Source organism: Eschrichtius robustus, chromosome 13, assembly GCF_028021215.1.
Source record: "Eschrichtius robustus isolate mEscRob2 chromosome 13, mEscRob2.pri, whole genome shotgun sequence".
Taxonomy (NCBI): Eukaryota; Metazoa; Chordata; class Mammalia; order Artiodactyla; family Eschrichtiidae; genus Eschrichtius; species Eschrichtius robustus.
The window spans coordinates 52146141-52162485 of record NC_090836.1 but is presented as its reverse complement, the minus strand read 5'-3'; the positions used below and the strand labels follow the sequence as shown (position 1 = coordinate 52162485).

Genomic DNA, 16345 nt, shown 5'->3' with positions numbered 1-16345 from the left:
GAACAATAGAAAAGATCAATGAAACTAAAAGCTGCTTCTTTGAAAAGATAAACCAAATTGACAAACCTTCAGCCAGACTCATCAAGAAAAAAAGGGAGAGGGCCCAAATCAATAAAATCAGAAATGAAAAAGGAGCAGTCACAACTGACACCACAGAAATACAAAGAATCATAAGAGACTTCTATGAACAACTATACACCAATAAAATGGACAACCTAGAAGAAATGGACAAATTCTTTGAAAGAATCTCCCAAGACTGAACCAGGAAGAGACAGAAAATATGAACAATTATTGGTAATGAAATTGAATCAGTAATTCAAAAACTCCAACGAACAAAAGTCCAGGACCAGATGGCTTCACAGGTGAATTCTGCCAAACATTTAGAGAAGAGTTAACACCTGTCCTTCTCAAACTACTCAAAAAGAAACTGCAGAGGAAGGACCACTTCTGAACCATTCTATGAGCATCACCCTGACACCATAATCTTATTCTAAAATGATAAAAACCATTGCCTAGTGTTCAAATTATAAAAAAATCATCAAAGCTACATGAACTGCATCATGTCTTCATTTTTAAAAATCTAAATCTACCTATTAGTTCTTAGCTTTTAAGATAAAGTAACTATCACAGAGGTATTAAAAATGATGCTTATTTGTCAAAAGTCAGCAAACATACAGTTAAGACTGGTGCATTTCATTATATGTAAATTTTACATGAAAACAAAAAACTAAGATTTAAAATGTGTATGTATGTACGTTATATATATATGTACGTGTATATATAAAATAGAGAGAGCCCTAAAGTGCCCCTGATGAACACCACACAAACATGCCTACGAAAAGAGTAAATACGCCTATGCTTTAACATAATGAGGGCGGAAAAAAGCCAACCATAAAATAATAAATTAGAGACATAATATGTACAACTTGTTCACAATTATGTACAAAAGTACTTCCGTTCACTTTTCTCAACCTCTCCCATCCCCACCACTAGCACTGAAGGAAGGTATTATAATCTACACCAGAGTTTCTCAATCTCAATACTACCGACATTTTGGGTGGGATGGTCCTTTGCTGTGCATTGTTAAGATGTGTAGCAGCATCCCTGGCTGCTACTCCCCCCACAAGCCAGCAGTGCACGTCCTTCCCCACTTGTGACAACCAAAACTGTCTCCAGACATTGCCAAATATCCTGCGGGGGGAGGGAGTAGGTTGGGCAAAATTGGCCCCGGTTGAGGGGCACTCATCTACACCACCAACAGTTTCCTCACCAGTCTAACAGTACCCTACCATTCTTCTTTGTGGACATTCCATTCCACACATACCATCTGAAGTGGTATTTCTGAACTGCATATCTGATCATATCACATCATGGATCAAAACCTTCCAGTGGTTTCCAGTGCTCTTAGAATGAAGTCTTAACTTTTGAACATAACCTACAGAGTGTTCCATGCTCTGGCCTCTCTCTACCTCTGCATCCTCATGTGGAATCACACTTTTCCGTGTTCTCTTCATCCCAGACCTTCAAACATGCCGGCGTCCTCACCATCCCCATCTCCTCAATCTTCTCCCATCTCTTTTACACATTCTCTCCGCCTGTAAGGCTCTTCCCGGTTCCTCCTACCCTTGCCTGATGAACTACTACTCAGATAAAATACTGCTTTCTCAGGGAAGCCTATACATATCGCACTGGCCTGGTCAAATATCTGCTATAAGCACACAATCTATTATACGCTCCTTTTAGCACTGATCATTGTAGCAATTTTGTATTTATTTATGTAATTATAGTTCTTCCCTCATACCCATGATATAGCAAGGACGGTAGCATTTGGCTCATCACCGTATCCCCTAGAGACTCACCCGCAGTAGGTGCACAGTACATATTTTTTCAGTGAAATGAATGAAAACGTGCATATGCTCATGCACACACCACACATAACACAAAGACTGGCAGTTAAGATGGATTATTCTTGGAAAGTAGCATTGTATATGAACTTTAAAGAATCTCCTGTATTTTCCAAATTTCCTTTAACATTAATTATTTGTATACTCAGAAAAAAAAATTGTGTATCTACCTAAAGGTTGCAGTAAATATCTTCTAGTGTTGAAGATTCTTGCTACTCCAGCCAATGTTAAAACCCATGTCTCAGCCCACTGCTTCTCTGCTGTGTCCCTTGAATGATGAATGAGAATATTGCCACCTCCGGACTCAATCTTTTCTTTGTCTGCAGTGGTAGAAGACTCTCGAACTCGGTCCAATAGATGAAAGAGAACCTAAATATTTATAACAATGCATATAAAAAGCATTGATAACACAGCTCAAGTAACAGCATAGAAAATTAGGCATTGCTACAAAGAATTACACCTGACATTCTGATCAATCCCCATATATTAGACGAAACTGACCAACAGAGGTGTCCTTATACTAAGTTTATCCTTAAGGTCATGGAATGTGAAAAATTAAAATAAATTGCATAGACGATTGTCTAAGACTTACTGAGCTGAGGCGCCAATGGAGCACCTGGGGGGTAACGTACAAGAAGGGAATGAAGCTAAGGAGAGGGATCCAGGCAAACATATAACTATGAGTGACATCTGGACAGAGGTTACTGCTGAAACTTCAGGACTGGATGAAGGTGCTTGAAAAAAATCAAGCAGGAAGCGGTTGGGATTTGGGGAATGTTTACATTTAAAATGTAGAATCAGAGGAAGTAATAGGAGCCAAAAAAATAAAATAAAAATTGAACAGAGAAGCATACACATGCTGTGGAACAGAAGCCAAAGGAAGAGAAATTTCAAGGAAAAAAGAATCAGCAGTATTAAATGCTACAAAAAATGAGTAGGATAAGGATTGAGCACAGGGCAAGAGACTTGGCAATTAGAAGACTACCTGTAGAGCCTATGAACAATTCGTGTGGTTCTAAAAATATGGTCTCAGAACCATCAGCATCACCCGGGAGCTTCACAGACATGCAAATTCTCAGTCCCCGCGCCAGGGGAAAGAAATCAGAAACTCTAGGGGGTTGGGGACAGTGGCTCAAGCAATTTGTTCTTTAATAAGTCCTCTAGGAGATTCTGTTACATGCTAATGTTTAAGATACTCTGAAGTAGAATAATCTGTATGTCAAATTACAAGGGGGTAAGGGAATGCAGAGGAAGTGAGAAAGAAAAAAAATTATTGAGATTTAGGCAGCAAGATTAACAATGAAGCTGTCTGAAAGGAAAACAGGAATCAGAGAAAATATCAGTTTGTTTTTTAAAACAGTAAAGGACTCTTCAGCATGTTTGTGAACTGAGAAGCCAGGGGATACAGTTGAAACAGAAGACACAAGAGGGGACTTCCCTGGTGGTCCAGTGGTTAAGACTACGCTCCCAATGCAGGGGGCCCGGGTTCGATCCCTGACATCCCTCATGCCGCGTGGTGCAGCTAGTAAAAAAAAAAACAAAGAAAACCAGAAGACATAGGAGTGGGGAGCAGGGCTTTTAATTATTTTTATTAGGGAACATACATTATTAATTTTTTAAGAAGACATTCTGGGGTCTTTTTATTAAACTGAAAACATTGTTAAATACAATGAAGGTTTACCATTTTGCCTACCATCAAACTTGCTGATTTCAAAAATTCACAAAAGCAATGAAAGGATTATAAATAGAATTTTATTAAAATGGAACAGATTAAACAAAAAACAGAGAGCTTTTAGTAAAGAGGGGATGCTCACTAATAAGCTGTTGACTTTGTAAGAACATTTTAAAAAGAAGATAAAATTGAAAAATTAAAAAATGAAACTGCATATTTAATGAACAAACATGGAATTTACAAATTGGAGGTGGTTTTTGTTTGGTGAGTCTGCAAGTAAATTTCACTATTGCTGAAATTCTTTATTTATAAAATTTTCATTTGACTGTATTATATTTGAATTACAGGTAGTGGTTTAGCAACTACTAGTTTTATTACCACAGGGGAAAACGAGGAGAAAGGGAAGTGCAAAGGAGATAAAGAGATAAAAAGATGAGGCTTTTAGTATTTAATCTGATCTATGTGAGGTGCAATTAAAAATACAACAAAGCTAACATTTTCTGTTTTGCCAAATGCACAGACGGAAACTCTTCTTTAAAAATTAATAGGAAGAAAAAGAATACATATGTATAACTGAATCACGTTCAGTGAAAGTGAGACTAACACAACATTTTAAATCAACTAGACTTCAATAAAAAAACTAAAAATTAAAAACATTTTAAATTAATAAGAACAAGTTTAATTGAAAAAGTATATAAGCATATCTCAATTAAGAACTGATAACTCAAGCTATTTTACAGTACCTTCCAAATAACAGTGTGCCACGTTGAGTGCTGTAATAAAGTTCCATGTGCACCAATTGTCGAAAACAGAGTTTGCCCTGCACTCTTCCTGACAGCAGGACGGGGGTCCACACATAGTTCACCCAATTTTGCATAAAGACACAACCACAAGCAATCAAACGGTGGTGCAGGGTGGAACGGCCGATTTAAAACCACTCCTTTCTCTTCTGCCTGCTTTTGCTGTGCTGCCTCTTCGTTATTTAATTCTTTTTCAATAGTTTCTCCTCTTTGGAAAAAATAATCTGAAATATTCCACTAAAAAGCAAAGGAGAAAATATCAATTTATTCATAGATTTTATTTTAAACACATAGATATGCAACACATACTTTTTCAGAATTAAAAAAACAATTATTTCAGAAACTCCTTTTCTAGTAGAATGGATTTAATGAAAATATCTCCTCTTCTGTCAAGTGTCTCTATCTGATTTCAGAATTTGAGGGAGCAATCTTGTGCTAACATTAATAATTTGAAAAAATTGGTGCAGTCAATGTGGAAAACAGTATGGAGGTTCCTCAAAAAACTAAAAATAGAACTACCATATGATCCAGAAATTCCATTCCTGGATATATATTTGGAAAAAATGAAAACACTAATCTGAAAAGACACATGCACCCCAATGTTCATAGCAGCACTATTTACAATAGCCAAGATATAGAGGTACCTAAGTGCCCATCAACAGATGAATGGATAAAGAAGATGTGGTAGCTAGATAGGTAAATAAATAGATTGTATATATTACATATATATATGTATATCTGTCTATATCTCTCTCTATATACATACATGTACACACGCACACACACACACACACACACACACACACACACGATGGAATACTACTCAGCCATAAAGAAGAATGAAAATTTGCCTTTTTCAACAACATGGATGAACCTGGAAGGTATTATGCTTAGTGAAATAAGTCAGACAAAGAAAGACAAATACTGTATGTTATCATTTATATGCAGAATCTAAGATGATTCAAACAAATGAATACAACAAAAGAGAAAGAGACTCATACAGAACAAACAAGAGGGGAGATGGAAGTGGGAAGGGACAATATAGGAATAGGAGATTAAGAGGTATAAACTATTATGTATAAAATAAACAAGCTACAAGGAAATATTGTAAAGCACAGGGAATATAGCCAATATTTTATAATAACTTTAAATGGAGTATAATCATAAAATTTTGAATCACTATGTTGTACACCTGAAACTAATATAATATTATAAATCAACTATACCTCAATAAATAAAAGAAAAAAAGAAAACAAGTTGGTTCTACCTAGAAAGTTGAACATGCACATACATAAAGACCCAGCAATTCCAATGTAGGCTATGTGCCCTCAAAAAATTCCTTGCACAAGTGCAAGAATCTTTATGGCAGCATTGCTCATAATTGCAAAGACCAAGAAATAATCCAAATGTTCACCAAAGGTAGACTGGATCATTAAATTGTGGTATAATCATACAATGAAATACTTCATGATTAAATCACCAGGGATGAATCTCAAAAATAAATGTTGAGCAAAGAAACAACAAAAGATTAAAGTATGATTCTACTTATTCTGTTTCATAAACAGGCAACTGCAAACAATATATTATTTAAGTATAAAAGCATAAAGTGATAAAAACTATAAAGAAAAACAGGGAAGCAAGTAACAGAAATTTCAGGATACAAATGACTTTGACAGAGGAGACCAGTGCAATCTGAGAGGGGCATATGAAGGGTCTTAAGTAGGGTGACGTGCCATTTCCTGGCTTGGTGATGGGTACTGAGGTGTCTGGGTATATCTTTACTTCACAGTAAAAATTAAAAGAAATGAAGGACAATGAAAAAGAAAAAAAATGTTTAATATGAAAAATTTTAACAACATACAGAAAAACAGGGAGAATATATCAATATACTGATATAACCACCACATCTAGATATAACAATTGTTAACATTTTGTCATATTTTCTTCATGCCTATATTTTATAATCTCTACTAGAAAAGGCTTTAAAAATCATAACCATGATACCATTATTACCCTAACAAAATTATTAAACAATCCCTTACTATCATTTAATAATATTTTGTAATTTCATACAAGAGTAATTAATATCTCCAAACATGTCTTACTGAGTTCATTGTCAACCACAGTAAGGCATGTGAATTAATGAGAATTACGTCAATTGTAAAAATGAAGAGAATACAATACCTGTGAACATAAATGTAAAATAAAGGAGGTGATATCTAGCAGTAATTTAATCAACACTGAATTAACCAACCACTCTTTGGGAGCAATTAAATACTCAACATGCCTGTGTTTTCCCCCATGATTACATTTTTAATTGTAAAATATTAACTTATCTAGTTGTAAGGAACATTAAGTTTGACTTTAAAAACTTGTGAATTATAATATGCATTTAAAAGAGTCTAAATAATTGCCTTTAAATAAATGTATACTGTTTACTTCTCTATATGTTTAATGTAACATTAACAATACCTTAACATAGATTTTATTATTTCTATACTCAAGATAAGTGAAATGAGGCTCAAGAGGTCAATAGTTTAACAATGAACAAGATGCAAACAGAAATAAAATAGTACATGTATATCTGTTTCCGCAGTCTAGGCTCTCTCACTATTATATGCTATCTCCTAAACACCTAACTAAGCAGTGTTGACACACTACAGGACTATGTAAATGGTAAAGTCTTTATTGAAGCCTTACTTCCTAAATAAGCAGTATATAAAAATGTTACTACTGTCAGAAAGAGAAAGAAAAATACCATATGATATCACTTATATTTGGAATATAAAATACGATACAAATGCACCTACCTATGAAACAGAAACAGACTCACACACATAAAGAACAAACTTGTGGTTGCCAAGGGGAAGAGGGGTGAGGGATGGATGGATTAGGAATTTGGGGTTAGCAGATATAAACTATTTAGAATTGATAAACAACAAGGTCTTACTGTATCTAGCACAGGGAACTATACTCAATATCCTATGATAAACCATAATGGAAAGGAATATAAAAGATCATGTATATATATGTATAACTGAATTACTTTGCCGTACAGCAGAAATTAACACAACATTGTAAATCAACTATACTTCAATTAAAAAAAAATGTTACTACCAAAATAACGTTAAAAATCAGTTACCCTTGAGACAGCAGAAGCAAGAAGAACTACAATTCTGCAGCCTGTGGAACAAAAACCACATTCACAGAAAGATACACAAAATGAAAAGGCAAAGGACTATGTACCAGATGAAGGAACAAGATAAAACCCCAGAAAAACAACTAAATGAAGTAGAGATAGGCAACCTTCCAGAAAAAGAATTCAGAATAATGATAGTGAACATGATCCAGGACCTCAGAAAAAGAATGGAGGCAAAGACTGAGAAGATGCAAGAAATGTTTAACAAAGACCTAGAAGAATTAAAGAACAAACACCTAGAAGAATTACAGAATGAACAAACAGAGATGAACAATACAATACCTGAAATGAAAAACATACTGTAAGGAATCAATAGCAGAATAACTGAGGCAGAAGAACCGATAAGTGACCTGGAAGACAGAATTGTGGAATTCACTGCCGCAGAACAGAATAAAGAAAATAGAATGAAAAGAAATGAAGACAGCCTAAGAGACCTCTGGGACAACATGAAATGCACCAACATTCGCATTAGAGGAGTCCCAGAAGAAGAAGAAGAGAGAGAAAGGACCCAAGAAAATATTTGAAGAGATTATAGCTGAAAACTTCCCTAACATGGGAAAAGAAATAGCTGCCCAAATCCAAGAAGTGCAGAGTCCCAGGCAGGATAAACCCAAGGAGAAACACGCCGAGACACAGAGTAATCAAACTGACAAAAATTAAAGACAAAGAAAAATTATTAAGAGCAACAAGGGAAAAATGACAAATAACATACAAGGGAACTCCCATAAGGTTAACAGCTGATTTCTCAGCAGAAACTCTACAAGCCAGAAGGGGGTGGCATGATACATTTTAAGTGATGAAAGGGAAGCACCTACAACCAAGATTACTCTACCCGGCAAGGATCTCATTCAGATTTGATGGAGAAATGAAAACCTTTACAGATAAGCAAAAGCTAAGAGAATTCAGCACCACCAAACCAGCTCTGCAGCAAATGCTACAGAAACTTCTCTAAGTGGGAAACACAAGAGAAGAAAAGAACCTACAAAAACAACCCAAAACAATTAAGAAAATGGTAATAGGAACATACATATCGATAATTACCTTAAATGTGAATGGATTAAATGCTCCAACCAAAAGACACAGGCTCGCTGAATGGATACAAAAACAAGACCCGTATATATGCTGTTGACAAGAGACCCCCTTCAGACCTAGGGACACATACAGACTGAAAGTGAGGGGATGGAAAAAAATATTCCATGCAAATGGAAATCAAAAGAAAGCTGGAGTAGCAACTCTCATATCAGACAAAATAGACTTTAAAATAAAGACTATTACAAAGGACACTACATAATGATCAAGGGATCAATCCAAGAAGATATAACAATTGTAAATATTTATGCACCTAACACAGGAGCACCTCAATACATAATGCAAATGCTAACAGCCATAAAAGGGGAAATCGACAGTAACACAATCATACTAGGGGACTTTAACACCCCACTTTCACCAGTGAACAGATCATCCAAAATGAAAATAAATAAGGAAACACAAGCTTTAAATGATACATTAAACAAGATGGACTTAATTGATATTTATAGGACATTCCATCCAAAAACAACAGAATACACTTCCGTCTCAAGTGCTCATGGAACATTCTCCAGGAAAGATCATATCTTGGGTCACAAATCAAGCCTTGGTAAATTTACGAAAATTGAAATCATATCTAGTATCTTTTCCGATCACAATGCTATGAGACTAGATATCAATTACAGGAAAAAATCTGTAAAAAATACAAACACATGGAGGCTAAACAATACACTACTAAATAACCAAGAGATCACTGCAGAAATCAAAGAGGAAATCAAAAAATACTAACAAACAAATGACAATGAAAACACGATGACCCAAAAATCTATGGGATGCAGCAAAAGCAGTTCTAAGAGGGAAGTTTATAGCAATACAATCCTTCCTCAAGAAACAAGAAACAACTCAAATAAACAACCTAACCTTACACCCAAAGCAATTAGAGAAAGAAGAACAAAAAAACCCCAAAGTTAGCAGAAGGGAATCATAAAGATCAAATCAGAAATAAAGTGAAAAAGAAATAAAGGAAACAATAGCAAAGATCAATATAGCTAAAATCTGATTCTTTGAGAAGATAAACAAAATTGATAAACCATTAGCCAGACTCATCAAGAAAAAGAGGGAGGGATTTCCCTGGTGGTCCAGTGGGTAGGACTCCACGCTCCCAATGCAGGGGGCCCCGGTTCGATCCCTGGTTGGGGAACTAGATCCCACATGCCACAACTCAAAAAAAAAAGATCCCGCATGCAGCAACTAAGACTCAGCACAGCCAAATAAATAAATAAATAAATATTAAAAAAAAAAAAAAAAGAAAAAGAGGGAGAAGACTCAAATCATTAGAATTAGAAATGAAAAAGGAGAAGTAACAACTGACACTGCAGAAATACAAAGGATCATGAGAGATTACTACAAGCAACTATATGCCAATAAAATGGACAGCCTGGAAGAAATGGACACATTCTTAGAAAAGCACAACCTTCCGAGACTGAACCAGGAAGAAATAGAAAATATAAACAGACCAATCACAAGCACTGAAATTGAGACTGTGATTAAAAATCTGCCAACAAACAAGGGCCCAGGATGAGACGGCTTCACAGGTGAAATCTATCATTTAGAAAAGAGCTAACACCGATCCTTCTCAAACTCTTCCAAAAAACTGCAGAGGAAGGAACACTCCCAAACTCATTCTACGAGGCCACCATCACCCTGATACCAAAACCAGACAGAGATACTACAAAAAAAGAAAATTACAGACCACTATCACTGATGACTACAGATGCAAAAATCCTCCACAAAATACCAGCAAACATAATCCAGCAACACATTAAAAGGATCATACACCATGATCAAGTGGGATTTATCCCAGGGATGCAAGGATTCTTCAATATATGCTAATCAGTCAATGTGATACCATATTGTGATACCACAAAGTGAAGAATAAAAACCATATGATCACGTCAATAGATGCAGAAAAAGCTTCTGACAAAACTCAACACCCATTTATGATAAAAACTCTCCAGAAAGTGGGCATAGAGGGAACCTACCTCAACATAATAAAGGCCATATATGACAAACCCACAGCAAATATCATTCTCAATGGTGAAAAACTGAAAGCCTTTCCTCTAAGGTCAGGAACAAGACAAGGATGTCCACTCCTGCCACTATTATTCAACATAGTTTTGGAAGTCCTAATCACAGCAATCAGAGAAGAAAAAGAAATAAAAGGAATACAAATTGGAAAAGAAGTAAAACTGTCACTGTTTGCAGATGACATGATACTATACACAGATAATCCTAAAGATGCCATCAGGAAACTACTAGAGCTAATCAATGAATTCGGTAAAGTAGCAGGATACAAAATTAATGCACAGAAATCTCTTGCATTCCTATACACTAACAACGAAAGATCAGAAAGAGAAATTAAGAAAACAATCCCATTCACCATTGCAACCAAAAGAATAAAATATCTAGGAATAAACCTACCTAAGGGGGGGCTTCCCTGGTGGCGCAGTGGTTGAGAATCTGCCTGCCAATGCAGGGAACACGGGTTCGAGCCCTGGTCTGGGAAGATCCCACATGCTGCGGAGCAACTAGGCCTGTGAGCCACAATTACTGAGCCTGCGCGTCTGGAGCCTGTGCTCCGCAACAAGAGAGGCCGCAATAATGAGAGGCCCGCGCACCGCGATGAAGAGTGGCCCCCACTTGCCAAAACTAGAGAAAGCCCTCGCACAGAAACGAAGACCCAACACAGCCATAAATAAATAAATAAGTAAATAAATAAATAAAAGAAAAAAAAAAAAGAAAAAAAAAGAGCAGCCCCCGCTCGCCACAACTAGAGAAAGCCTGTTGCACAGCAACGAAGACCCAACGCAGCCAAAAATAAATAAATAAATTCATTTAAAAAAAAAAAAAAAAAACCTACCTAAGGAAGTAAAGACCTGTACTCAGAAAACTATAAGACACTGATGAAAGAAATCAAAGATGACACAAACAGATGGAGAGATACACCATGTTCTTGGATTGGAAGAATCAATATTGCGAAAATGACTATACTACCCAAAGCCATCTACAGATTCAATGCAATCCCTATCAAATTACCTGTGGCAATTTTTACAGAACTAGAACAAAAAATCTTAAAATTTGTATGGAGGCACAAAAGACCCCGAATAGCCAAAGCAATCTTGAGGGAAAAAAACGGACCTGGAGCAATCAGACTCCCTGACTTCAGGCTATACTACAAAGCTACAGTAATCAAGATAATTTGGTACTGGCACAAAGACAGAAATATAGTTCAATGGAACAGGGTAGAAAGCCCAGTGATAAACCCATGCACCTATGGTCAAATAATCTATGACAAAGGAGGCAAGGATATACGATGGAGAAAAGACAGTCTCTTCAATAAGTGGTGCTAGGAAAACTGGACAGCTACATGTAAAAGAATGAAGTTAGAACCCTCCCTAACACCATACACAAAAATAAACTCAAAATGGATTAGAAACCTAAATGTAAGACCGGACACTATAAAACTCTGAGAGGAAAACATAGGAAGAACACTCTTTGACATAAATCACAGCAAGATCTTTTTTGACCCACCTCCTAGAGTAATGGAAATATAAACAAATGGGACCTAATGAAACTTAAAAGCTTTTGCACAGCAAAGGAAACTATAAACAAGACGAAAAGACAACCCTCAGAATGGGAGAAAATATTTGCAAACGAATCAACGGACAAAGAATTAATCTCCAAAATATATAAACAGCTCATGCAGTTCAATATTTAAAAAACAAACAACCCAATCCAAAAATGGGCAGAAGACCTAAATAGACATTTCACCAAAGAAGACATACAGATGGCCAAGAGGCACAGGAAAAGCTGCTCGGACTTCCCTGGTGGCACAGTTGTTAAGAATCCGCTTGCCAATGCAGGGGACAGGGGTTCGAGCCCTGGTCCGGGAAGATCTCACATGCCGCAAAGCAACTAAGCCCGCGAGCCACAACTACTGAGCCTCCATGCCACAACTAGTGAAGCTCACGTGCCTAGAGCCCATGCTCCGTAACAAGAGAAGCCACCACAATGAGAAGCCCGCACACCGCAACAAAGAGTAGCCCCTGTTCTCTGCAACTAGAGAAAGCCCGCGCGCAGCAACGAAGACCCAACGCAGCCATAAATGAATAAATAAATAAATTTAGAAATAAAAAAAAATAAGATGCATTGAGGCTTAAAAAAAAAAAACAAAAGCTGCTCAACATCACTAATTATTAGAGAAATACAAATCAAAACTACAATGAGGTATCACCTCACACCGGTTGGAATGGGCATCATCAGAAAACCTACAAACAACAAATGCTGGGGAGGGTGTGGAGAAAAGGGAACCCTCTTGCACTGTTGGTGGGAATGTAAATGGATACAGCCACTATGGAGAACAGTATGGAGGTTCCTTAAAAAACTAAAAATACAATTATCATATGACCCAGCAATCCCACTACTGGGCATATACCCAGAGAAAACCATAATTCAAAAAGACACAGGCACCCCAATGTTCATTGCAGCACTATTTACAATAGCCAGGTCATGGAAGCAACCTAAATGCCCATCGACAGATGAATGGATAAAGAAGATGTGGTACATGTACACAATGGAATATTACTCAGCCATAAAAAGGAACGAAATTGGGTCATTTGTTCAGACGTGGATGGACCTAGAGACTGTGATACAGAGTGAAGTAAGTCAGAAAGAGAAAAACAAATATCGTATATTAACACATATATGTGGAATCTAGAAAAAGGGTACAGATGAACCGGTTTGCAAGGCAGAAATAGAGACACAGATGTAGAGAACAAATGTATGGACACCAAGTGGGGGAAAGGGGGTAGTGGTGGTGGTGGTGGGATGAATTGGGAGATTAGGATTGACATATATACACTAATATGCATAAAATAGATAATAAGAACCTGCTGTACAAAAAAATAAATAAAATTAAATTTAAAAAGAAATCAATTACTGTTCACAGCAGAGTCAACTGAATATTTCTCTTGTATGTACAATTATGTTTACTAAATCCTCCCATAACAAACCTTACAAAAGCCAAATTTCAGCTCAATATATCAAAATTATTCCAAATACTCTGCTTTTAAATAATTATTTCTTAAATGATATTATTTAACCCTTCATACAAGGTATTAGTTTGGTACTTAAAAGTCATTTAAATGACTCTTATAGAGTCAAAAGCATAGCATTAGCTTGGCATTCACTCTCAATTGCAAACAGTGATTTCTAGATTATATAAGGAAGGCAATGATACTTACCAATAAACCTATTGAAGTTAAACTAATATTAAGTTCTTGGTTATGAAGTCCAAAGCTACCTGCAACATCTACAACTATCTGCAGGCAAGTGCAAGGCATTGTTGGTAGAAAATCTGTCACAACCAACTGAAGACACTGGAATGCAGTTCGTATCAAGGATTCTCTGAAAATACAGAAGAAAAGAAATTTATACTCATGTATTTAACAGAAATGCTAGGAAAAATACATACCTTACAATAATCCGAAGTAAAATTTTATTTTAAAATTCGAACAAGAAAATCTTCTCTAACATAGATCATAGAGTACTTCAACATTTACATAAATGTAAAAAAAGATATGCTTACTTAAAAATAATTAACAAATAAAAATAAAGAAAGTAGCTCACAGGAATAAGAAATAAAAGCAGTAAACTAAAAAAAAAGAAACTATGCACTAATGCCATATTATTTCTATCTTGCATCAACTAGTCAAACAAAACATAGACATTGAATGAAAAAGGGAAATTGGATACAGCTACTTTCTCACCACTGTACCCTCAATATCTAGCATGGTGCCTAGCACAGGAGAATACACACAATTCACTCACTGAATGAAAATGAGTTCCTTATTCTTTTATATCTATACGATATTTTATTTAAAATTCTACATCTAGTCTGTAAAAGTAAAGAGTAATTTTGTATTGCAAATGAAGACAATAAGAAGTATATGGTTTTGGAGAAAAATTCTGGTGGTGAAAAAAAATAATAAAAACATTAAAATAGCTAACACATTGAGCATTTACTATATCGTGTACTTTCTAAGTATTTTACACATATTAATTAATTTCATCCTTACAACACACTCTATTTTATAACTGTTCGGATGATCTAGGCTTTGGCTGATATCTTTCCACTTTAATCATCTCGTATTTTATAGTATATAAGGAAATTTGTTATTACAAATAAATAAGAAAAATTAATTTTCCACAGGAGTCTCAAGCATTTCAATCATGTAAAACTCCTAAACTAGTCATCAAAACAAGACGAGTCCTGCCACAGAATTACAGACAAATATATCCAAATGTTTGCTAAATCTCGCCACTGCAAGGTACTACGTTAAATTAAACAAGTCCATACATTTCCTCCAATTGTGCTCTTCCTTCTGTATTCCCTATTTAGTTAATAATACCACCACCCACTAAGCTGCCTAAGTCACAAATCTTGGAGTCATCCCTGATTCTGTTTGCTATTTCTGCCTTCACCTCAACAGTCAATCTATTAAGTAGCTCAAATCCGTCTCCTCCTATTTCTAGAGAGTGCTGCAGGATTTCCCATTTACCCCTCCATGCTACTGACATAATGAGGTATCTCAAACACATAACAAATCACATCATTCCTCTGCTTAAAATCCTAAAATTCCTCCCAAATGTACTGAGGATAAGTCCAAATAATTTATAAAGGCATATAAGGTCCTTTATAGTTTTGACTCTGCCCCACTCCACAGGCATATACCCCTCCCACTGGAGTTCTATTCTTTTGCAGCATAACAAACTACTCTGTTACTAGGACCCTAGGCCTTGTTCCTTTTCCACAGGTTTCTACTTTCAGAGCAGGAACTATTTATCCATGTAATCAGACTAACTAGCAAGTATAGTATATGTAGAGGGGTCAAACACTAAATGCTCATTTACATCTTACCAAATTGTTTACCAAAAGGAAACTCAACCTTTGGATGTGTTTCAAAGCTTGTTAGATTGATGCATTTTTCTTATTGTTAAGTAAGAACCGTGTATTCATGTATAAATGGCAAAGAAACAGCAATTTTTCCATCCTTCCAAAACAAACGTGAGCCCTAAGAATTCCCTATAGCCACTTGAAGGTAGGGTAAGAAAAACTATTCTAGATCTTAAACTTAAGCAGGAAGGGCATACATAAAAAATTAACCATCATCCCAAGATTTTAGGAGGGATTCCCTTTCCCTATCACTTTTTGGATGTTAATTTTAAACACTTACCCTTGATCATTTCTGATTGCTCCCATAACTCCAAGCACTAATGGCCATCCAGGCCCAAGACTGTCTCCCTGACTCTGCAGAATCTGCAACACACATTCTAATTGCTTGAGTCGGATATCTGGATGGTTAACACTGGACATCTCCTTTAATGGGTTCAGTAAAAGCAACTGCAGCCTCTGAAAAGGACGCAAGAAGCTAATTAGAAAGAGAAGTCCCAGAACATGGAAAGGCTCTGCTATTGCCTTTCAAGTTTAAATTCACCTCCACTCAGACTGCAATGGTAAAGAGAATTTTTTTAGTAAAATAAACATTGAAAAAGATTTCTCTAACAGTAATCATTAGGATTATTTTGGCATCTATGTCTTTTTTTTTAATAAGAGAAAATAAAAATCAATCTTTAAGATGCTACATTTCAGGATAAATAGGGAGTGATCTTATGTTAAAAGGTA

General features: G+C 35.9%; 1 protein-coding gene across 3 annotated transcripts in view; it reads right to left on the bottom strand.

Moving 5' to 3' along the window:
* MON2 (MON2 homolog, regulator of endosome-to-Golgi trafficking) overlaps nucleotides 1–16345 on the bottom strand; it is a 124851-nt gene that overhangs the window by 39190 nt on the left and 69316 nt on the right. For all 3 annotated transcript variants that reach the window (XM_068560435.1, XM_068560436.1, XM_068560437.1), the window contains 4 exons: nucleotides 15897–16072; nucleotides 13905–14067; nucleotides 4320–4613; nucleotides 2075–2273 (listed from right to left, as the gene is read on the bottom strand). In XM_068560435.1, the coding sequence (XP_068416536.1) occupies nucleotides 2075–2273; nucleotides 4320–4613; nucleotides 13905–14067; nucleotides 15897–16072 (832 nt within the window). The remainder of the gene's footprint in view (nucleotides 1–2074; nucleotides 2274–4319; nucleotides 4614–13904; nucleotides 14068–15896; nucleotides 16073–16345) is intronic.